The sequence below is a fragment of the Pelobates fuscus genome, chromosome 12 (genome assembly GCF_036172605.1).
Source record: "Pelobates fuscus isolate aPelFus1 chromosome 12, aPelFus1.pri, whole genome shotgun sequence".
Lineage (NCBI taxonomy): Eukaryota > Metazoa > Chordata > Amphibia > Anura > Pelobatidae > Pelobates > Pelobates fuscus.
The window spans coordinates 96719625-96743884 of record NC_086328.1 but is presented as its reverse complement, the minus strand read 5'-3'; the positions used below and the strand labels follow the sequence as shown (position 1 = coordinate 96743884).

General features: G+C 42.0%; 1 protein-coding gene across 3 annotated transcripts in view; it reads left to right on the top strand.

The window, feature by feature from the left end:
* The window catches only part of CHID1 (chitinase domain containing 1), a 768611-nt gene that overhangs the window by 209989 nt on the left and 534362 nt on the right, over window positions 1-24260 (top strand). For all 3 annotated transcript variants that reach the window (XR_010086094.1, XM_063437233.1, XM_063437232.1), the window contains exon 9: window positions 3457-3558. Coding sequence is in view for 2 of the 3 variants with exons in the window: in XM_063437233.1 (XP_063293303.1) it covers window positions 3457-3558 (102 nt within the window). In the remaining variant the exon portion in view is untranslated. The remainder of the gene's footprint in view (window positions 1-3456; window positions 3559-24260) is intronic.

The following is a 24260-nucleotide window of genomic DNA, read 5'->3' as shown; positions in this document are numbered from 1 at the left end:
TTGCCACCCTAGGTGATTGATGTATTGCTTTTTCCAATATAAAATATTGGTCCTTTCAGAGTAAAATTTTTAATTACCGGATTTTTCGCTCCATAAGACGCATTTGTTTCCCCCTCAAAAGTGAGGGGCAATGTCTGTGAGTCTTATGGAGCGAATGTTTAGCTTTACTTACCTCTCTTGTAGCGTGGGCCGGCAGCACAGCGCGCACCGCGGTACAGGAACTTCAAATTCAGGTTCTGTTTTCCGGCGGAATTGAAAGGAAGTGTGCACACTTACTTTCAGTCCCGCCGGAAACCGGAACCTGAATTTGAAGTTCCTGTACCACGATGCACGCTGTTAAGCCGGCCCACGCTACAAGACAGGTAAGTAATTATGGGACACTATGGGACAAGGGGAGGGGGACACACTATGGGACAAGGGGAGGGGGGGCACTATGGGACAAGGGATGGGGGGGACACTATGGGACAAGGGGATGGGGACAATATGGGACAAGGGGAGGGGGGACACTATGGGACAAGGGGAGGGGGGACACTATGGGACAAGGGGAGGGGGGACACTATGGGACAAGGGGAGGGGGGACACTATGGGACAAGGGGAGGGGGGACACTATGGGACAAGGGGAGGGGGGGACACTATGGGACAAGGGGAGGGGGGACACTATGGGACAAGGGGAGGGGGGACACTATGGGACAAGGGGAGGGGGGACACTATGGGACAAGGGGAGGGGGGACACTATTGGAGGGGACAAGGGGAGGGGGGGACACTATTGGAGGGAAAGTGCACTATGGGATGAGGGGAGGGGGAACACTATGGGGTGAAAACACTATTGGACAAGGGGATGGGGGGGTTAAAGAACACTATGGGACAGGGGAGGAGGGGTTAAAGAGCACTATGGGACAGGGGAGGAGGGCTTGAAGAACACTATGGGACGGGGGGGAGGGGTTAAAGAACACTATGGGACGGGGAGGAGGGGTTAAAGAACACTATGGGACAGGGGAGGAGGGGTTAAAGAACACTATGGGACAAGAGAGGGGGGTGGGTGGTAAGGAACACTATGGGACAGGGGAGGGGGGGTTAAAGATCATTATGGGACAGGAGAGGGGAGTGGGTGGTAAGGAACACTATGGGACAAGAGAGGGGGGTGGGTGGTAAGGAACACTATGGGACAGGGGAGAAAAAAAAATATTCTGTACAAACTATCCCATAGTAAGAAACACTATGGGACAGTTTGTTCAGAATATTTTTTTTCTGGGTTTTCTCCTCTAAAAACTAGGTGCGTCTTATGGTGTGGTGCGTCTTATGGAGCGAAAAATACGGTATACAGTAAGCATACTCACATGCAGACACAGACAATCTCACTGACACAAGCTGATTGATACACAGCCTCATAGACAAACAATCTCACTGATATACATAAGGTAATTGACATAAAAACACAAGCTCACTCAGTAGCAGGCAACACACACACACACAAGCAAGCCCACTCACTAGCAGGCGCGCACACACACACCTTAATGTAGTGGTTCTGGTGTCTATAGCCTGTCCCTGCAGGCTTTTCAATGTAAACACTGACTTTTTTGAGAAAAGGCAGTGTTTACATTGCTTCCTAGTGACAGACACTTTGACGGTCACTAGAGGTGCTTCCGGTGTCAGTGCGGATTGGCTGAGATCATCAAGCTTGGTGATCTCAGTCATAGAGGCAGGGCCAGTCGAGGGGAGACCAGCACAAAGTGGGTGAGAAAAAAGTGAGTAAAAATACACACACACAAACACCTTGACACAGACAGACCGTGACACAGACAGAAACACAGACACACCATGACAGACACACATCAGGACACAGACAGACACACACACACACACCATGACAGACACACACATACCAAGACACACACACACACACATACCATGACAGACACACACCTTAAAAAAGACATACACACACCTTGACACACACACCATAACACAGACAGACCGTGACACAGACACACATTACATGACACAGACAGACACACACACCATGACACACAGACAGACACACACCACGACACAGAGAGACCGTGACACAAACGCACGTTACATGACACAGACAGACACACACACCATGACACAGAGAGACCGTGACACAGACGCACGTTACATGACACAGACAGATACACACACACCATGACAGACAGAGACACACACACATTACATGACACAGACACACACACCATGACAGACAGACACACACACACACAGTGACACAGACAGACACAGACACACACACACCATGACAGACAGAGACACACACACAATGACACACAGACAGACACACACACCATGACACTGACACACACACACACATACACTCACACTGACACACATAATTGCTACCTGTGTGCTGGTGGCCGCATGGGTGAGCTGGTCATTCTGTCTCTGCTCCCCCGCCCCAGCGCACCGCTTAGTGAGACCGGGGCCGGAATATGATGTACAAAATACACTTCTTTTCAGTCACTGTGGTCTTCCAGCAACAGTCTCCTGTCCTTTGTCCTATTCTATGCTAATTTTCAACTACAGGATTTCTCATTTGTAGTTTGATTTCCATGGGACAGCCAGCCAACAAAAGTTCTCCTTGTCCTTTAAGAAGTCACCTAAGTCATCTCTTTTAGCAGGTGCATTTTCAGTCTTTAAACCTGTCTCTTCTAACATGATTAGTGACTCAAAGTTCATTGCACTTTCTCAGCTTCCCACCACCCAGCTTTCGTTCACACATCTACTTTTAGTTTAACTATATTGGCTTGGCACCTGGTGATCTCATCCCCCAGATGTTATTCTTCTCACATTCTGTAAGCTCGTTTGAGGAGGGCCCTTATTAACCTCTTGTACCCTTATAATATGTAGTATTTTGTCTCTTATTTCCTTTTTTATCCCCATGTAAAACTGTGCTGTATAATATGTTGTCGCTTTAAAAATTATGATAATACATGCGACTGTCTGTGTCATGTAAATTTAAAATGAAAATAAAATACATTTTAATAAAAAAGAAAATGCAAGGAAAAACATTTGCTCGCTAAACTGGACAACAAGAAAAACAAATCACTCCAGTGAAACTCCGATAATTGTCATGTATATTAACAATGTGGTTGGCTGAGCTATTTTATTTTAGATTTTTTATTATTTCATATAAAGGAATATATAGGATATAAAGGAAGTGCAAATAAACTCAATGGTTCCATGCAGATCACATTGCTATCAATGTTCACTTTCTCTTAAGTAAATAATACTTCATATGTCCCCATCAATGGGCTATGCCACTAGCCGCAAAATATGATTTTTGTCACTTGAGATGTAGAAACACGTGCTTTCATATTTTATTTTTCTGTTTAATTTCTCTATTCATCTCTAATTATAGCAAAATGCTGGCGTCGGTATGTGATTGTATTTCCTAACATTGGTCATGTTTTCTCATTTAAGCACTGACCAGCTTGGCATGTTTGGAAGAAAGGAGTTTGACCTGTTGGCTCCAATTGTGGACAGTTTTAGCCTCATGACGTATGACTATTCAAACCCACAGCGGTAAGTGCCAAGAACGTGATTAATTTGCAGCAGGGACAAGACAAAATTGTTGTAGATATTTTTTATCAATTTAATTAGGGTTAAGTTTACTATTTGCTTAGAAGTACACAAATTCTATATGTATTGTGCATCATCTACGTATCTACATATGTGTACCCAATGTGGACCAAGGTCCTACTTGAGATGTAAAAATAATACACAACAGTAAATTGTGAACTTGGATCAACCAGTAGGAATTTTTTTATGGTCTGGTCTCCCCACAATTTATTTAGTACTTAGTTGTATGTTGACAGATATACTTTAACTTTTAGACCAGAAGAAGCAATGTGCTCACTACGACCAAAAAGGTTTAAACTGTACAGTTCACTGTTGTTTCTAGTCATTTGCACTACCATGCTTTGGTTAAAAAAAACAAAAAACACTCTGTTTGAAAAAGTACTCCTTTGCAAAGGGTGCCTGGGTAAATGTAGTATGAGGTCTGCAATATATAATGCCTATCTGTACTCATTTGCATGATGAGCTGTGAATTCTGAGAGACGTGGAGGAGTGAAGCACTTGGTTAGCAGATTGTGTCAGTGGCTAAGGTATTGCTATGCTTGAGAGATGTAGCAGAATGCAACAGTATGGACTTTGCAGATAGTCTACGTAAAATTCACCACAAACAAAAAACGCAATTTACAAGTGAAAAACACGGGTGAAAATACCATATAGGCAATTTCAGCTTAAATTACTTATGAAACATCAATGTGAAAAAAAGGATTAACCCCTTAATCCCTTAAGGACACATGACGTGTGTGTCATGTCATGATTCCCTTTTATTCCAGAAGTTTGGTCCTTAAGGGGTTAAGGACTGAGCCAAATGTACACGTTCTGATCAAAACAAAATGTAAACAAAAACTGGAATTTGCGCTATATGTCTGTCCAAACGTAATTCACCTCCTTCATATTAAATGCACCCACACTTATGATATATCATTTTATTCAGGGGAAACAGGGCTTTCATTTAATATCAAATATTTAGCTATGAAACATAATTTAATATGAATAAAATGTATTATATTATTTTCTCCCATTTTTTAATAATATATATTAGGCTGAGTAGATCGCGGTCACTGACCGCAGGGGGACTGCCTGGGGGGCAGCCTGTCACTGCAATCGGAGGCTGCAGACTGCGGTCACTGGGCACAGAGGGGGTGCCTGGGGGGCCAGGCATGCCCCCCAACTGCGATCTGCAGCAGGCTCATGGCGCCGGCCACGTGGGCAGCAAGAACAGCTAGGACGTTTTATGCCACCTGGCAGCGTTTAGAGCCAGCCCTTTAAGGACAGCATAGAACGCCCGCCGTCCTTAAGGGGTAAAAGAAAAATATTTCATGCAAAATCAACCAGCTAATCCGTTAATGAAAATGGTATGTTGATGAAAATAGTTTCTGGAGCTGCTTTTCTACCCCAAAAGTGACCTGGACCCAGTCACAATCACTGATCTGAATCCTTAAAGGGACACTATAGTCACCAGAACAACTACAGCTTATTGTATTTGTTGTGGTGAGTATCAAGCAGTCCCTTTAGGCGTTTTGCTTTAAACACTGTTTTTGCAGAGAAGAGACAGTGTTTACATTACATCCTAGGGATACCTCCACTGGCCACTCCTCACGTGGCTACTAGAGGTGCTTCCTGGGGCAGTGCTACACAGTGAGCAGCACTGCCATTCAGTGTCTCCACCATCTGCATGCAGACACTGAACTTTCATAGAGATGCACTGAACTTTCATAGAGATGCATTGATTTGATTCATCTCTATGAGGAGATGCTGATTGGCCAGGGCTGTGTTTGGCTTGTGCTGACCCATCCCCTGATCTGCCTCCTTAACAGTCTCAGAAAATCCTATGGGAAAGCATTGTTACTGGCTCAGTTCAACACTTCTGATAATGTCAGCCTAGCAGGCAGAGCCAGCAGCAGACTGGAGTAAAGGTAACATTTTGCTGCATCTAGCGGAGTAAGATGGAGCCAGGGGGGCTAGATGGTGATTTTAACACTATAGGGTCAGGAATACATGTTTGTGTACTACAGGGTTCCTTTAAAAAATTGACCTGATAACTTTCTAAAGTACTGACAAAATTACAAACTGTGTAGTAAAGTTGTGCTCATGGAATGAAAAGAATATATATATATTTTATTTTTTTGTGCAATTCACAACACCAGGATGAGAATATATTAACAGCCCCCCAAAAAAGCAATGCTAAATTTGGACAAATTTGACCAAATGTTTTGGCCGAGTTTGGCAATAAGAGTTACTTGATAACTGTAGCAAGCTAACTATTTTCGGGTGTTTAATTTCTAGAAATATATACTTTTTGGGATCTTTTTGGGATTCAGTGACTGAAAGTCCCAACAAACTAATTTGCCAACCTTTGCTTTTAAAAAAAACAAAACAAAAAAAACAAACATTTTATTTGCTATGATTTAATCTATAAGTGATAAAACATGTTTGGAATCCTAGACATTCACACTGCAATAACGTCAACTGTCCTCACTCTGAGGTTCTGCCTTTTTTACTCGGTAGAATCCAAGTGAGCTAATGCTATAATAATAATAATAATAATAATAATTATAATATAATATGGTTTCTAAGCATCTAACTGCGCATGCACATCCAGTAATGTCAGCTGATGCAACCACAATTCTGGTACCATCTCATGGAATGAAAAGAGGATATATTAATTTATTTTATTGTGCAATTCACAACACCAGGGTGACAATATTAAAAGCTCCCCCCGCCCCCCAAAAAAAGCAATGCTAAATTTGGAAAAAATAGGACCAAATGTTTTTATGTTCTAAAAAAATGTCAGAAAACTGTGTTGTTTTTTTTCTGTTAGATGAACCGCTGCAGCAACACTGAGTACTGCCAGGCATAGCAGTGTGACTTTCTATCTGGTAAATGCTGCTCTTAACTGCTTCGGAAGGGAACATAAGCAACAATTGTAGTTAAATAAGAGAACTTGAAATTTGGTGTGAAAAAATTTGTTTAACCCCTTAAGGACCAAACTTCTGGAATAAAAGGGAATCGTGACATTTCACACATGTCATGTGTCCTTAAGGGGTTAAGACTTGAATGGTCACCACATAACCACGTAAATGTATTCCTCAGTGTCGCTGCAGCAGTTCAGCTAACAGAAAACAAATAACAGTTTTCTGTCATTTTTTTAGAATGTAAAATGTCAGTTTTTTTGCTCTTACTGGCCCTTTCTCATATGTCTACATTGATACCATTATTTTGCTTTCCAAACAGAAGCCCAGTGCAGATGTCCGCTAACATGATTGCTTTATTCAGAGTTTCATGTTTACTTAATAGCACTCAATTAAATATTAATTATAATGTTGTACCAGAAGGTAGTGTTTACATGAGAAAAGTGTAAGAAATGATTCTAAATGGAATCAGATGAATTTATGAATTAAAAAATTACGGTAAGTCCCCATTCAATCTCCTGTGTGGCTACAATAATATTTTCGATTGCAGTGTGAAAATTTGAATGCCATTCTTATACCACTGGTACTGACAATGCTCCTGCAAATATTGTGCAAGAATAACATGCTATGTATCGGGTAGATGGTTTTAGCATATACGTAAAAACTAAACAAAATACAATGTAAAATTTATTTTAATCGCAAAGCCTTACGTATCCGTTTCCAACAGTAGCCTCTCCTGAATCTGCCATATAAACTTGGGTAAGTTAATAGCAATTAACAGACTGCTCATTTTGGGAATTTTATTGCTGAGAAATCCCTGTTTCATCCACATCTTGCAATGCTGAGTTATATTTTTGAGAAGCTCTACATAAATAATGACACGTTACATTAGCACAAGTTCTGTTCCTGTGGAGCCATCAAAATACTCTCTTTCACCCTCATAGTAATGTGAGTTATAATCTACTCTTCTTTAGTCTGTCTCCTCCCCATTTCAATTTTATTTTCCAGCTTTCGTACCTCTCTATACGGTAAGCTGGCTCGTCCCTGGCAATTTAGTCAGCGGCGTCTCCAGGATTCATACTTAGGCGGGGCATATAAGGGGCCAGGGACAAAAGAAGGGGGGCAGTTATAAAACGTGTGTGTGTGTGTGTATACATATATTTTTTATATATATATGAAAAAATAGGGATAGGTTTGGCACTCTACCTTTCAATAGAAAAAAATATGTATATACATACCAGGGTGCAAAACCAGCGAAGAAATATATAGTAAGGATAACAAGGTGCACTCCTGGATTTGAAAAAGTGTTCAGTTTAATGTGTCCATGTAATCAGAGTTCAGCAGATCAAAGTTTTGACCTATTCAGGTCTTTATACATACATACACAGGGCTCGACAAATTCCAGGAGCCAGGTCACCATGGCGACTAGACATTTCGCCCTGGCACCTGGCATTTGTCAGCCCTTTGCTAAGCCGCGCAGGAAACATGAGAGCCGGCCGCCATGGGGAGCATGAAGACAGCACATGAGGGAGCAGTAACCTTCCTGCAGTTCCTCTCTGCTCCCTTGCGTGCTGTTTATTGACATGACATCACTCCGCTATCGGCATCACTATAGAGAGCGAGCAGAGAGAAACTGCAGGAAGACTGAGAGGAGACACACTGGACGTCAGGGAAACACTCAGCTCTCCCAAAGGCTGGGTGGATTTAAATAAAAATAAAATAGCAATTTATGTGTGTGTGTTGCAAGGGCCTGTAAAGTGTGTGCGTGTGCATCTAGGGGCTGCATTGTGAGTATATGTGTATTTGGGTTGCATTGTGTGCTTACCAAGGAGCTGTAGTTATGAAGAAGAAACACTGGGACGTGAAATGATCAATGTTTTATCTCTTTGGAAACATATTTGCCAGTCCATGAAAGCTCCAGCCGTTTACACAGAAGGCTAGTGCAAAAATCCTCAATCCGAGCCTCTATCACAGCAGGCCAAACCCTTACACACCACAATGGAATGCCAGATTGCCCCAGTTTATGATCCACCTTTACAAATGTGGATATAAAGGCATTTAAAAAAAAAAAAAACGTGCAAAAGTTACACCCTACTACATGTGACTTAGACCTTGCTCCAACTTAGCTTATATCTGCATGCATTGAAACACTCACCCCAGCTCTCACAAAAAAATAGTGCAGTGTTCACTAAAAACTGCAGACTTCCCAGATCCTCTAAAACAGGGCTGTCCAACCTGCGCCCCCCCAGATGTTGCTGAACTACAACTCTTATGATTCTTTCAATGAAACAGATAGCCAGGGAATCATGGGAGTTGTAGTTCAGCAACATATGGGGGGCCGCAGGTTGGACAGCCCTGCTCTAAAAGAAACTGTGGTAAAACCACTCCTAAAGAAACCTTTATTAGACCCAGACTGCATGGCTAATTACAGACCAGTATCCAACCTTCCATTTCTGGGGGAAATAATTGAAAAAGCAGTGGCAACTCAACTGGAGGCCCATCTATCAAGCTTGAACATCTTTGATCCTTTCCAGTCATGTTTTAGATGCCACCACAGCACTGAAACCGCACTAGGCCGAGTGCTAAATGATTTCCTTATGGCGAGAGACAAAGGTGATTACTCCATCCTAATCCTCTTGGATCTCTCAGCTGCATTTGACACCATTGACCACAGGATTTTAATAGAGCACTTGCAGCACATCTGTGGTCTAGGAGGCACAGACCTTAAATCTTTCCTCACTGGTAGATCACAGAGAGTAACACCAGGATCAAGCTCATCGGCACCAACATAACATAACTGGCTTGCGGAGTTCCACAAGGATCCATCTTGTCTCCCAAGCTATTCGCAATTTACTTGCTACCACTGGGAGACATCATTAGATAACATAGCCTAAGGTATCATTGTTAAGCTGATGACACACAACTATATTTCTATTTTGCTCCAGATACCACAGACCCAACATGCCACATCAGCAGTTGCTTAGCAGACCTCATAGAATGGATGAATGCTAGTTTGCTTAAAGTGAAGCTGGACAAAACAGAGTTACTCTTGGTGAGGGGACCCCAGGCAACCAAAATATCCCAACTGGCCTGGAGCTTGGAGGCTCTGAACGCATCAGTTCATCAATGGTACGAAACCTCGGAGTGCTGATTGACTCTGGACTTTCATTTAAACTGCAGATTTCCTCCGTAATAAAATCTGCCTACTTTCATCTGAAAAACATAGCCAGGATACAACACTTAATTCCACAGAATGATATGCAAACATTATTCCATGCATTTGTATCATCTTGGCTAGATTACTGCAATGTTCTTTACTTGTGCCCCACAGAAAACGAGCTCCATCGACTTCAGACTTTACAAAATGCAGCAGCCAGACTACTGACAAATCAAACTCGGTCCTGCCACATAACTCTGCAAAGCCACTGCCGCAGAGACATACTAGGAATGGCAGATGGATTACTGTAGGATCTGGTAGACTTGGAGTTGTGGATAAAAGGCATATTGCACAGTCTGTTGCTCTACATAATTCATTTTCTGCACTTTCAGAGTGTAGTGGTGTTGTGCAGAGAGGCACTGAGGCTAGTGGTGTTGTGCAGAGAGGCACTGAGGCTAGTGGTGTTGTGCAGAGAGGCACTGAGGCTAGTGGTGTTGTGCAGAGAGGCACTGAGGCTAGTGGTGTTGTGCAGAGAGGCACTGAGGCTAGTGGTGTTGTGCAGAGAGGCACTGAGGCTAGTGGTGTTGTGCAGAGAGGCACTGAGGCTAGTGGTGTTGTGCAGAGAGGCACTGAGGCTAGTGGTGTTGTGCAGAGAGGCACTGAGGCTAGTGGTGTTGTGCAGAGAGGCACTGAGGCTAGTGGTGTTGTGCAGAGAGCCACTGAGGCTAGTGGTGTTGTGCAGAGAGGCACTGAGGCTAGTGGTGTTGTGCAGAGAGGCACTGAGGCTAGTGGTGTTGTGCAGAGAGGCACTGAGGCTAGTGGTGTTGTGCAGAGAGGCACTGAGGCTAGTGGTGTTGGGCAGAGAGGCACTGAGGCTAGTGGTGTTGTGCAGAGAGGCTTGAAGACTATGGTGAGGCCTAAAAGAAAGCAGTTGTTGTTGGGGGATTCCATCATAAGAGGTGTGGAGATGGACAATGGTGGTCTTGTGAGGTGTCTTCCCGGAGCTACTGCTCACAGAGACAGAAGACGTATCTGTAATATTGTTAAGCAAGCAAAGCAGGAAGGGGAATTGGATGTACTTGTCCATTTAGGGACAAATGACTTGGCTTGCAATGAGGTTTCAGAGGTTCAGGAAATTTTTAGTGTTTTTGCCAATGATATACGGCAGGTTGCTTCCACACTGTCATTCTCTGAAGTTCTGCCTGTGCATAACACTCAGAACGACAGGCGGATGCGTATTAGGGACTTAAACTTGTGGCTTGGTGAATGGTGTCGGGAGCAAGGATTTGGCTTTATTGCTCATGGTAGCTCTGTTTGGAATGGAAATAAACTGTACAAAAAAAATGGTTTGCATCTTCTCAAAAGGGAACAAATGTTCTCAGTGAGCAGTTCAGAGGTTTTGCTAGGATGTATTTAAACTAGGAGGGGGGGCAAAAGGGTGATAAAACATCAATCCAATTGTCCCCCAAAACAAGGACAGAAGGTGCCTGTAGCAAGTGTGTTAAAAAATGATAAGCTTAGAGTCATGTCTACAAATGCTCGCAGTTTAGGGAATAAGATCCATGAACTTGTGGCAATAATGGCAACTGATAATGTAGATTTAGTCGCTGTTACTGAGACATGGTATAATTAGAAAAATGACTGGGACATAGCAATACTAGGGTACTCTTTATATAGAAAAGACAGGGAAGGCAAGAAAGGGGGAGGGGTGGCCCTGTATGTAAAGGATAGCATAAAATCTAGCCTAATAAAGGTTAGTGAGGCGAACATAGAGTCCGTTTGGGTTACGTTAGAATTTGGTAATCACACAGTAACTCGTGTAGGTGTGATTTATAGGCCCCCAGGACAAATTGAAGAGTTAGATAATCTACTAGTTGAAGAAATAGCTAAAATGACAATGAAGGGGGAAGTTATCATCATGGGTGACTTTAATCTTCCTGATGTGAATTGGAAAACAAAAATAGCTACTTGTGCCAGGAGCACACATATTCTAAACTCCCTACTGGGATTGTCTCTAAAACAAGTCGTTGAGGAGCCAACTCGTAAAGAGGCCATACTAGATTTAGTGTTAACAAATGGAGATTTGGTATCAGATATTACTGTAGGTGAAAGTTTAGGATCCAGTGATCATCAGTCAGTGTGGTTTAATATAAGAACAGTGACTGAGTCACACCACACAAAAACAAAAGTTTTAGACTTTAGAAAAACAGACTTTTCCAAAATTAGAATATGTGTAAAGGAGTCATTATCAAACTGGAGCAATTTAAATGGAGTCCAAAAGAAATGGGATTATTTAAAAGTTGCACTACTGAAGACAACAGAAAATTGCATTAGGCTTGTCAGTAAAAGCAAAAAATTCAAGAAACCACTGTGGTACTCCACAGATGTGGCCAAAATAGTAAAAAACAAAAAGTTAGCATTTAGTAATTATAAAAAAACCCAGAGTGAGGAAGACAGAATGACCTATAAGATTAGGCAGAAAGAGGCTAAGCAAGTTATAAGAGCTTCCAAATCACACACAGAAGAGAAAATAGCACAGTCAGTAAAAAAGGGGGACAAAACTTTTTTTTAGATACCTAAATGAGAAAAGAAAAGTAAAACAAGGATTAGTTAGATTAAAAACAAAAGAAGGAAGGTATGTAGATGAGGATAAAGGTCTAGCTGACTGCCTCAATGAATATTTTTGTTCGGTATTTACAGATGAAAATGAAGGAAAGGGACCTCAGTTAAGAAAAAGGATAAATGAGTAATTTATTACACGTGAGTTTACAGAGAAAGAGGTTCGATTTCAACTGTCAAAAATAAAGACAAATAAGTCAATGGGACCAGATGGAATACACCCAAAGCTATTAAAAGAGCTTAGTGGTGTACTAGCAAAACCATTAACAGATTTATTTAACCAATCATTGATAACAGGAGTAGTCCCAGAAGATTGGAAGTTAGCGAATGTTGTGCCCATTCACAAGAAAGGTAATAGGGAGGAGTCAGGCAACTATAGGCCAGTAAGCCTTACTTCAGTAGTGGGGAAAGTGATGGAAACCATGTTAAAGGATAGGATTGTTGAACATATAAAAACACATGGATTTCAAGATTAGAGACAACATGGGTTTACTTCAGGGAGATCATGCCAAACTAATCTTATTGATTTTTTTGATTGGGTAACTAAAATTATAGATCAGGGTGGTGCAGTAGACATTGCTTACCTAGATTTCAGTAAGGCTTTTGACACTGTTGCACATAGAAGGCTTATCAATAAACTACAATCTTTGAGTTTGGATTCCAATATTGTTGAATGGGTAAGGCAGTGGCTGAGTGACAGGCAACAGAGGGTTGTAGTCAATGGAGTATATTTGAAGCTTGGGCTTGTCACCAGTGGGGTACCTCAGGGATCTGTACTTGGACCCATTCTCTTTAATATTTTTATTAGTGATATTGCAGAAGGTCTTGATGGTAAGGTGTGTCTTTTTGCAGATGATACTAAGATATGTAACAGGGTTGATGTTCCAGGAGGGATAAGCCAAATGGCTAATGATTTAGGTAAACTAGAAAAATGGTCAGAGTTGTGGCAACTGACATTTAATGTGGATAAGTGCAAGATAATGCATCTTGGACGTAAAAACCCAAGGGCAGAGTACAGAATATTTGATAGAGTCCTAACCTCAACATCTGAGGAAAGGGATTTAGGGGTGATTATTTCTGATGACTTAAAGGTAGGCAGACAATGTAATAGAGCAGCAGGAAATGCTAGCAGAATGCTTGGTTGTATAGGGAGAGGTATTAGCAGTAGAAAGAGGGAAGTGCTCATGCCATTGTACAGAACACTGGTGAGACCTCACTTGGAGTACTGTACACAGTACTGGAGACCCTATCTTCAGAAGGATATTGATACCTTAGAGAGAGTTCAAAGAAGGGCTACTAAACTGGTTCATGGATTGCAGGATAAAACTTACCAGGAAAGGTTAAAGGATCTTAACATGTATAGCTTGGAGGAAAGACGAGACAGGGGGGATATGATAAAAACATTTAAATACATAAAGGGAATCAACACAGTAAAGGAGGACACTATATTTAAAAGAAGAAAAACTACCACAACAAGAGGACATAGTCTTAAATTAGAGGGACAAAGGTTTAAAAATAATATCAGGAAGTATTACTTTACTGAGAGGGTAGTGGATGCATGGAATAGCCTTCCAGCTGAAGTGGTAGAGGTTAACACAGTAAAGGAGTTTAAGCATGCGTGGGATAGGCATAAGGCTATCCTAACTATAAGATAATGCCAGGGACTAATGAAAGTATTTAGAAAACTGGACAGACTAGATGGGCCGAATGGTTCTTATCTGCCGTCACATTCTATGTTTCTATGTTACACCTTTTCTCCACTCCCTGCATTGGCTTCCAATTAAATAGCGAGCATATATTTCAATTGGCCTTCTAATCTTCAAAGTCTTAAACAGTCAAGGCCCAGAGACACCTATATTCCATCCCGTTAACTTCGGCCAGCCAGCAAATCTTACCTGTCAGTGCCAAGAATTCAGCCATGCTGCCCCTACCTTCTGGAACTCCTTACCTTGCTTAGAAAGGCACCGTCCTTACAGACTTTTTTTTAAAAGCCAAAGACCCACCTCTTCCATCAGGCATTCAGTCCGCTCAGCTGACCTTCAGAAACTCCTAACTTTTATGTCTTTATGTTTGTATACCTGTAATGTGCTTTGAGTCTCACAGGGAGAAAAGCGCCATACAAATTGAAAATTATTAGTACTATTAAAAATGTCTAACTTGCGTTAGATGGTAAAGGGTTACATAGGCTCACAGGCAGTTCATTGTATCATTTAACAGCACTGGGAGATTTAATTTAGCCTGGCTGTGATTGAGGAAATTGAAGAACTCTTACAATTTACAGAAATGACAGTGCTGTCTGCTCGGGCTGAGAACTAACCAAATATTAGAGTATCTTATTACAATTTAGTCACTGCTCCGAGGTTTGTGCTTTGTGAATGGGAGGCAAAGAAAAGAAATGAAACTTAAAATCTAATTATACATTTCTAATCATGGGCATAAACAACCTGCCTTATTGATTTGTCTTCTCTTAGAACATTCCAAACAAACATTGCTGCAAACACTACTGAGGACATTCCAGCAACAATAGGGAGACACACTGGAGTTTAGGGGCTATTTATTTATTTATAATATAATATTTTACCAGGAAGGATACATTGAGATGCAATCATATAGTGGGATTATGATACGGACAAAGTCACGTCTAGTCTGATATTTAAAGTTTACCACCTGTGTCCCAACAGAGAAAGCTCTGTACCTGTAATTTACATTTGTTTGAAGCACAACCCTGTGATATACATTTGCCTCATGGGGTTGTAAAATCAGGGACATTTGATGTACTGGTAGGCCTGTAACATTTATGTAGCATGTGTGTATAATGAATGTAGTGTGTTTGTAGTGAGTGCAAATTGTGTATAGTGAATGTAGTGTGTGTAGTGAGTGCAGAGTGTGTTCTTGTAAGGATTCAGAGTGTATGTAAAATAGGGTGGAAAAGGATTTTTTTACATTTATTTGTGTATATTTCTATTTTATTCTCCCCTCCCTGCTTCTTACCTTGCAAAGGAGGCGGGAGATCGCATTTCCTGGTGGTCGGGTGGTATGATGGAGTCTGCTGATGTACATTGTAGAGGGGTCCCAGCAGCACACTCTGTGTTCCCTTTCCAGCTCCTCTCTGTCACAGTCTCGCGAAACCGGCCCATGGCAACACTCTGACAAGCGCAGGGCTCAGAAAAGTTAGATAGAGAAAATCTGGAAAGGAGAACAGAGTGTGCTGCTAGGCCCCCTCTGCAGTGTGCAGGTAGCAGGGGGCTCACAGTGCACATATATATATAGCAAAAATTGCTATATATGTGCACCTAAGGAATGTGGGGTTCGGACTGCCAGAGTTGTCCAGGCCCCCCAGGACCGCCGGACCCATGACAAACGTTATGGTTGTCATGCATTGATGGTGGCCCTGCTCAGGTTGAACATTGATGCAGAGTATGTCTTAGCTTCTGATGGGACTTAGAAGAGGACACATGATCACAATGCTGGACTTTGAAACATGAGGTCATTCATTTTCTGGGACATTGACAACGGTACGAGTGCGTCGTCTGGTAAGATAAGTTCTGGTAAGAAGTCTTTGTTAGGTTCATATACATAGGTCAAAACAAATGTAATATGAAACACAGAATACCTGCCTGAATGATCTAAACTAACTCCTTCTGATTCCATCAAAGCCAATTACATTTATAACAAATAAAATCCTGATGCATACCAGGTTATTATTACTTTTATTGGAACACACTTAACTTTACAGACTTCTGCAGCTCTTTAACCTGCTATGCTCTTCAACATTTGATGCACAGCAGGATGTTAAAATAGCTTTGGAGCATCTCGTTTCTGATGTTCAGTATAAATGTACATGGATTGGCACAGGCACAGGCCAGATGGCTTTGCTGCTCCTGGCTGATATCTCTTTTTTGGGGGAAAAGGTCTTTATAGGTGTGTTTATACCTTTGATCCTGTCCAGAAGCTGCATCTGTTGGTATGAGATATTTCTCATACTATCTGAGAGCTGAGGTCAAAGTGCACAAGATGTGTAGCAATCGGAGTAGGTGTCTGAATATTTAACTACCATGCAATACATTACTGTATTTGTGCACTAGAAACATTTGTATGGCTTTAATTGTCTGTGTACCTGATGTGTTAGTTGTAGTTATTCACTGGACGAAGAGTTTTGGATAAATAAAAACGATGGTGAAAAGAAAATGTTGATGCTATTCAGCCTAAAATATTTAATCTGAGGGGAGTAGTCAAGCCACTGAGGAAGATGGTCGCTTAACTTGAGCTACTGACGACTCTTGAGCTGCCCATCGTCATTTCCCTGCACAGATGACCGCTCCTGGCTCCTCTAAGCCTGCACATGGCAGAAAGAGTTGAACATGTCAACTCAACCATTCTTTTCTCAGCCCCCTGCGGACATGGCCTCCCAATCTATGCTTTCAGTTATCCAGGCATTTACACCAGACTTCCCAGCCTCGGTCTCAATACAACCCAGGCTCCACTTGATAATGTTTGGGTCAGTTTAATCACAGCTTTGCTAACTAACGAAAACCTACGGAAGACAACTACCCACCTACACGCTTCTATCCAAGTGGATGTTCAGGTGCTGTGCAATAATCTGTAGGGGCTAACAGATGAGGTCTTCTGACTTGAGAGGACCACAGTGCCAAATGGTACAGTTACAAAAGATAATCCTCCACCTGGCAGGATTAGATAATAGTGACCGCCACCAGAACACGCGCATTAGACCTCCCCATAGGAAAGCATTGAATAATGCTTTCCTACGGGGATTTCGGCGACGCTGGAGGTCCTCACATAGCGTGAGGACGTCCAGCGTTGTTATAACACACTCTATGAACATGGAAGTGTCCTCTAGTGGCTGTCTAGTAGACAATCACTAGAGGAGGACTTAACCCTGCAAGGTAAACATTGCATTTTATGAAAACTGCAATAATTACACTTGCAGGGTTAAGGGTAGTGGGAGTTGGCACCCAGACCACACCAATGGGCAGAAGTGGTCTGGGTGCCTGGATTGTCCCTTTAAGTGTGGATGTGTGTGTATATATATATATATATATATATATATATTTACACATATATATGGTACTGACTTTGTATACCAATTGGGTTCAGGGGATTTATTTAAGGGTCTACATCTGAGTCTATATAATGGATCTCGGCTGTCACCCTACTACACAACTTAGAATGTGATTCTTTTATTACATTTTTTTGGTTTCTTATATGTATTATCTTGTTATTGATGTTGTGGGACATATTCTGTATTTACAAATTTGCTAATTCTCAGAGAACCTACACTATCTGGACAAACATATTGGGACACCTGACCTTTACATCAAGTTCTTCCACACCAAACTCATCCAACCATGTCTTTATGGAACTTGCTTTATCCACTGGGTCACAGTCATGCTGGAATAGAAAAGGGCCTTCCCCAAACTGATCCCACAAAGTTGGAAGCATAGCATTGTCCTAAATGTCTTGGCATGCTAAAACTTTAAGATTTGCCTTCGCTGAAAGTAAGTCTCTCCCATGTGTATCTCCCACCCCCAGCTCCTCCTAGTCTCTCCAAACCACACACACACTCACTCACTTGTGGTTTCGCACTCACTGATGAAAACACACACACACTGACTGACACACACTTACTGTCACACACACACATTTACAGATACACACACTGACACACACTGTCACACACACATTGGCATACACACACAGACACACACACAAAAAATTCATGCACACTCTCACAAATAAAAATTTTTTTTAGGCCCACCCAGCAACCTTACCTTTTGGAGGGCTGGTGTCGGTCCTCTGCCTGGGGTCCAGTGTTGGCAGTTCATCACTCCTCCCGCACGCTGTTTACTATGCCGGGGCAGGAATTACATCATATTCCGCCTCCCGGCATTACAGAGGGTGCATGCTAGTGAGGAGCTGCAAGATTAACCTCCCTCGCCGCCAATGCCAGGTGCCTGCCACACTCCCCCCAGTCTAGCATATATCAGCAAAGTAGAAACATGCCATGTGGGTTAAGTAGCCTACTCTGCCTTACTGAATAAACAACACATCGGGGGCGCCCTAAGGTGGCCAGATGGCTACCTTCAGGACCCCTTGTCACAGGGCTTCTCTTGGGTCCCTCCACCTTTGGACGGCCCACGGTCGCAGGGGTGGACAGGGCAGCTGGGGCCCCTCGAGTAACAGGCATGGTCGCTGCTGCAACCCTTGCGTCCGTGGTAGTTCCACCACTGATCCAGCTCTTGGCATTGTACTTGATGCAGGAAACCATTCCTATCACAGTACCACGCATGATTTCACTGAGCTCTTCATAACCCAGCACAATTATTTCACGAATGTTTGCAAATGGCTAGGTGCTTGATTTTATTCACTGGTGGCAATGAGTCTGATTGAAACCTCTGAATGTAATAGTGTTTAGTATCCTTGCTGCTCTGCTGTTCCTAGCCACACACCTACTGTGGTCTTTTTGTAGTGTTCATTATTTCACTACTTTACTGTAAATCCCTCAGGGCTTGATTGCTCACACACCTGGGGATTGGGTGACCAGTTTATGAACCTTTTACCAACTTACATACCTCTCAATTCCAGATTCCCGAGAAGTGGGACGTCGGTGGAAGAGAGTAAGGTGGGCAAGCCAGTGAGGTGATCATGCCTCTGGCCCTGCACCACAAAGGGCATGAATGCATGCTTGTGGCGGTACTTACCTTATCGGGGGGCCTCTGCTCGAGCCGTGGACATGACGTGGGCCCATCAAATGTTAGTTAAGGATATTTAAACTTTCCTAGCCCTATTCACTTTGCCCTATCGTGGTTTCTGTTTCAGTACCCTTTAGTGCGTTCTTTGATCTTTTGTGTTTATTCTGATATTGACCCTGGCTTTGTATCTGACTCTGAATTTATGTTTAACTCTTTCCTGTCTTGTTTGCCCGTCTGACTGATTACTGTGTACCTGACTCTGGCTAGTTCTTGTTTTCGCTGTCTCTTCGTTACCTTGACCTTGGCTCGTCTCTGATTACACTTTTTCTCTGTCTAATGTTTAGTCCAACTTTCTAAGGCCCGGTAATACGTCATTTCATAGTCTTGTCCCTTACTATCCTAAATGCAGCATGTTGGAGTATTACACCGTGACATTACGCTAGGGCCATGGACCCTGCAGGTTTGGAACAGCAAATGGCCACCTTTGAGGCAAAGTTTGAAGAGCAGGACCATCGTATGGACCAGATGGCCCAGGCGCTTCAGAAACATATGTCCAGAACCACTTATTTGGCTCCTGAGAATCCAATATCCGTACCATCTCAACCTGTACCTCCCATTCCAGAGGCATCTAACCTGCCTAATGCGTCAGCACACCTGATTCCTCCACCTAGGTATGAAGGAGATTCTTAGACTTGTATGCTGTTTCTCAATGAAATGGAATTCCACTTTGAGATGTATCCCCGATCCTTTCCCACTGACTGGTCAAAGGTGGAGTTTCTCATGCAGCAGCTTACTGAGTGGGCTAATCCCATAAGGGAGGCTAATGGTCCTCTGGTTCATGATTTCCGAACTTTCCTTATAGCTTTTCAGAGGAACTTTGATACTACCAATAGGGCTAAAAATGCTGCTGAAGCATTGATAAGAATCAAACAGGGATCCAGGTCAGTTGCTGACTACGCTATCCAGTTTCATACCTTGACTTCTCAAGTAGACTGGACAAACAGTGGGCTTGTTACAGCATTTATTGAAGGCCTATCAGATGCTATATTGGATGAGGTAGCGGCCAGAGACCTCCCTGTAGTCTTGGAGGATCTAATTGACCACCTCAGCGATATAGACAATAGAATTTGTGATAGATAATACACCAGGAATTGAAATCGATGTCTATGCTCCTATACTGACCACTGGTTCCAGTGATGCCCGTGATGCCTTCAAGCTTATCTTTTATTTTATATTAATTTTAGATATCCATTAGCTTATCCTTATTTACCGCTCTCACGGCAACCGGACATGGACCGCAGTTCATACTAAGTCAGTTAGTCAGTTATTCTCCCCAGCCTGAGATAGGTGCCCTCGAAGGCACAGACTAGGGATCGACTAGCTAGGATCTCAGGAGATATTCTGCATGATTAGTCACAGTATAACAGTATACAGATAGCTTAGATACATTTATCTTTGGACAGGTGCCCTTGAAGGCACAGAATAGATATTAGGCTCTGTTGACATTCGTGTGTTTTTTTTACTTATTTTCTATCTTCCACATCAGCACTACTCCTATTCGTTTTCCGTTCTGTCAAGTCCCATATATACTGTGGGTTATCGATACTAGAGATTGTTCAAGATATCCTTCTCCACAGTTAGATATCACTACATTGTTAGGACGTCCTACTCTTTATTGGATTAGACAAATTGAGGTTAACCAAATGCTTTCTGTATTACATCTATAGAGTTTTTTTTAACCCTGTATTTTTGGTCCAGGGTTATTAACTTATCCTTATCTATTGGGGATATCAGTATTTGCTTGATGTGCTCTGGGTGTCTCTCCACTGTCTCTATATCCAACTATTGTTTTGAGAGCAACCACCAGGCTTTTATTTTTTTGTTTTGTTCATATAGCCGTTACATCTCTTATCTATATCCAGATACCCTGGATGTGTATCCCATTTCATATCCTATTGATATATATGGGATAACTTGTATTCAGCAAACCTAGTAGCCCTTATGGTTGCTTAAGTTCACCTAGATTTTGAACTGTGACTTTACTGATATCACCCACTGAGTCAACACTGGATATTGTTACACTTTAGACTTTTACAGTATTGCAGCATTTATATTTATACAAACTGTTGTATCATTGTGGCAGTGATTTCTATCAATATCTACTGTGTCAACATATCCAGTTTCTCTTTAGCTAGTTTCACTAGGGTGCATTTATAGACACCGTAGTCTTTTTGACTTTCACCCAGTATTTTATGTTCATATTGTCGTCCTTTATCCTTTTCCCCTACTATTACCCTTGTCCATGTCTACTTAGTATACTAGAGTTTTTTTGCCACATCATATCTCCTGAATGTGGCAAACTGTAGTATCCACATTGATACATATTTGTCTGTGTTTTGTAGTTTAGCATTTGTTCAATAAAGTATTTCTTATTTTATTTTTGCTTCTTTATATAGATTATTGGGACAGAATCTCTCTTCTATTTCTGTATTGGATGAGGTATCGGCCAGAGACCTCCCTGTAGTCATGGAGGATCTAATTCACCACCTCATCGATATAGACAATATAATTTGTGATAGATAATACACCAGGAACAGAAATAGATGCCTTACAGTATCCATTACGCCTATGGTTGAAGTTCCTGAGTTTTCCAAGTTACCAGAGGTAGAACCTATGCAATTAGAAGTTACCAAGCTGATGCTGAAAAATTGTATAAGAGGATAGAAGGACTCTGTCTTTACTGTGGCAAGAAAGGCCACATGCGAAGAGTGTCCCGTTCACCTGGAAAACTCCTGCACCTAAGACTGCACAGGGGACCAGCCTTGGGTGTGACATCAGAGTTTCCCTACATTCTAAATAGACTGCTTCTCCCTGTTTCCCTGTGTTTAAATATTTTAATAGATACATGGAATGTTCTAGCCCTGGTTGACTCCAGTGTGGCTGAGAACTTCGATTCCAACCTTGCAAAATCATACAAGATACCCTTAAGGGAAAAGGAAACACCCTTGGCCATTGAGGCCATAGATAGTAGACCATTATGTTCCCCTGTGAATACTCACAAAACGGAACCCCTACATATGTCTACTGGGTTGTTGCATAAAGAAACTATTCAGTTACAGGTCATTTATTCTCCTTCCCAAATTGTATTGGGACATCCTTGGTTGCTTTCACACAATCCCACCTTTAATTGGGAGTCAGGTCAAGTAGAATCATGGAGTACCAAATGTCAGGAGTCTAGTATCACTAAAGTCACTTCCTTTGAATTCTATTAACATACCAACAGCTCCTCCTTTGTCTACTGTTATACCTCCTCAGTACATGTCTTTAAGATCGTGAGTATTTGACAAAAGAGAAGCTGAGAAGTTACCCCCCCATAGACCGTACGATTGTACGATCGATCTACTACCTGGTGAGTTTATCCTTTGTCTCCCAAGAGAACCTTGTCATGAAGGAGTACATCAAGGAATCATTACAGAAAGGGTTTATCAGGAAATCCTTTTCTCTGACTTCTTTTTTGTATCTAAGAAGGAAGGTGATTTAATATTGTGTATTGACTACAGGTGTCTAAATAAGATCACAATCAAAAATGCCTAACCATTCCATTGATAATGGAATTGTTTGATAGAATTAAACAGGCTACCGTTTTCACTAAACTGGATCTACGGGGTGCCTACAATCTAGTACGTATTAAAGAGGATCATGAGTGGAAGACTGCCTTTAACACTGAGTACACCGTGATGCCCTTTGGTCTCTGTAATGCCCCAGCAGTTTTCAGGATTTTATCAATGATGTCTTAAGGGAGTACATACACACATTTGCAATAGTGTACCTGGACAACATATTGATATGTTCACCCGATCTGCGTACTCATCACATGCATGTCAAACAGGTTTTGAAGACTCTTCTGGTTAATGACCTCTACTGTAAACTCCAGAAGTGTCTGTTTGACCAAGCTGAATTGCAATTCATGGGCTATCTTGTTTCTGCTAAAGGCTTTTGTATGGATCCCAAAAAGCTTTCTGCAGTTCTAGATTGGTCCTTACCACATGGTTTGAAAGCCATCCAGTTATTTATTGGCTTTGGAAACAAGTATAGACGTTTCAAAAAAGGTTTTTCCTCTATTATTGCACCCATTACCAGAATGACAAAAAAGGACGTTAATACACATGCCTGGACCCCTGAAGCACTTGATGCCTTTCATTTTCTCAAGACCACATTTGCTTCTGCTCCTATTCTTCAGCATCCTATCCCTTCCTTGCCTTTTTTACTTGATGCCTCAGAAGTGGGAGTGGGAGCAGTCCTGTCCCAAGGAGAGTCCCCTGACAAACCATTGCATCCTTGTGGATTTTATTCCAAACAAATGTCTAAGGCTGAAAGAAACTGTGATATTGGCAACAGGGAACTACTTGCCACCATCGTAGCACTCAAGGAGTGGAGGCATGTCCTGGAGGGTTCAAAGGATCCTGTTATAATTTTAACAGGTCATAAGAATATTTCATATTTAAGCGAAGCCAAGAGGTTGTCTTCTAGACAGGCGAGGTGGTCTCTGTTTTTATCACGCTTCAATTATGTCATTACCTATATACCTGGTGACCGCAACACCAAAGCAGATGCTCTGTCTTGGCAGTTTTGAACTACTGATAAACAGGAATTTGATGATACTCCTGTCATACCGCCTGACAGGATAATCGCTACTACTATTCTCTCTATTTCATCGTCTATCCTACAGGTTATACAAACTAAACAAAACCAAGGGAGAAGGAGAAACCTGCTGATATGTTATATGTTGCTCTCACTGAAAGACGATACATTATGTTGCTCTATCATGATACTAAGACAGCTGGGCATGCTTGTATCTCTAAAACTTTAATTGCTGTTTCACTGAACTTTTGGTGGCCCTCTATGTGCAAGGACATCACAGATTATGTACAAGCATGTGTCACTTGTGCCAGTATGAAGTCCTCCCATAGGGTTCCTTATGGGTTGTTACAACCTTTACCTATACCCGAGAGACCATGGTCTAATCTGTCCATGGATTTTATTGTTGAACTTCCTCCTTCCAATGGTAAAACAGTCATTCTTATGGTCGTTGATAGATTCTCTAAGAGGGCTCATTTTGTGTCACTTGTCAAATTGCCGTCTTCCAAAGATTTGGCTGCTATATTCACCAGGGAGGTGTTTAGATTACATGGCATACCTGATTCTATAGTGTCCGACAGCGGTAGTCAGTTCATTTCCTGGAGAACCTTTTGT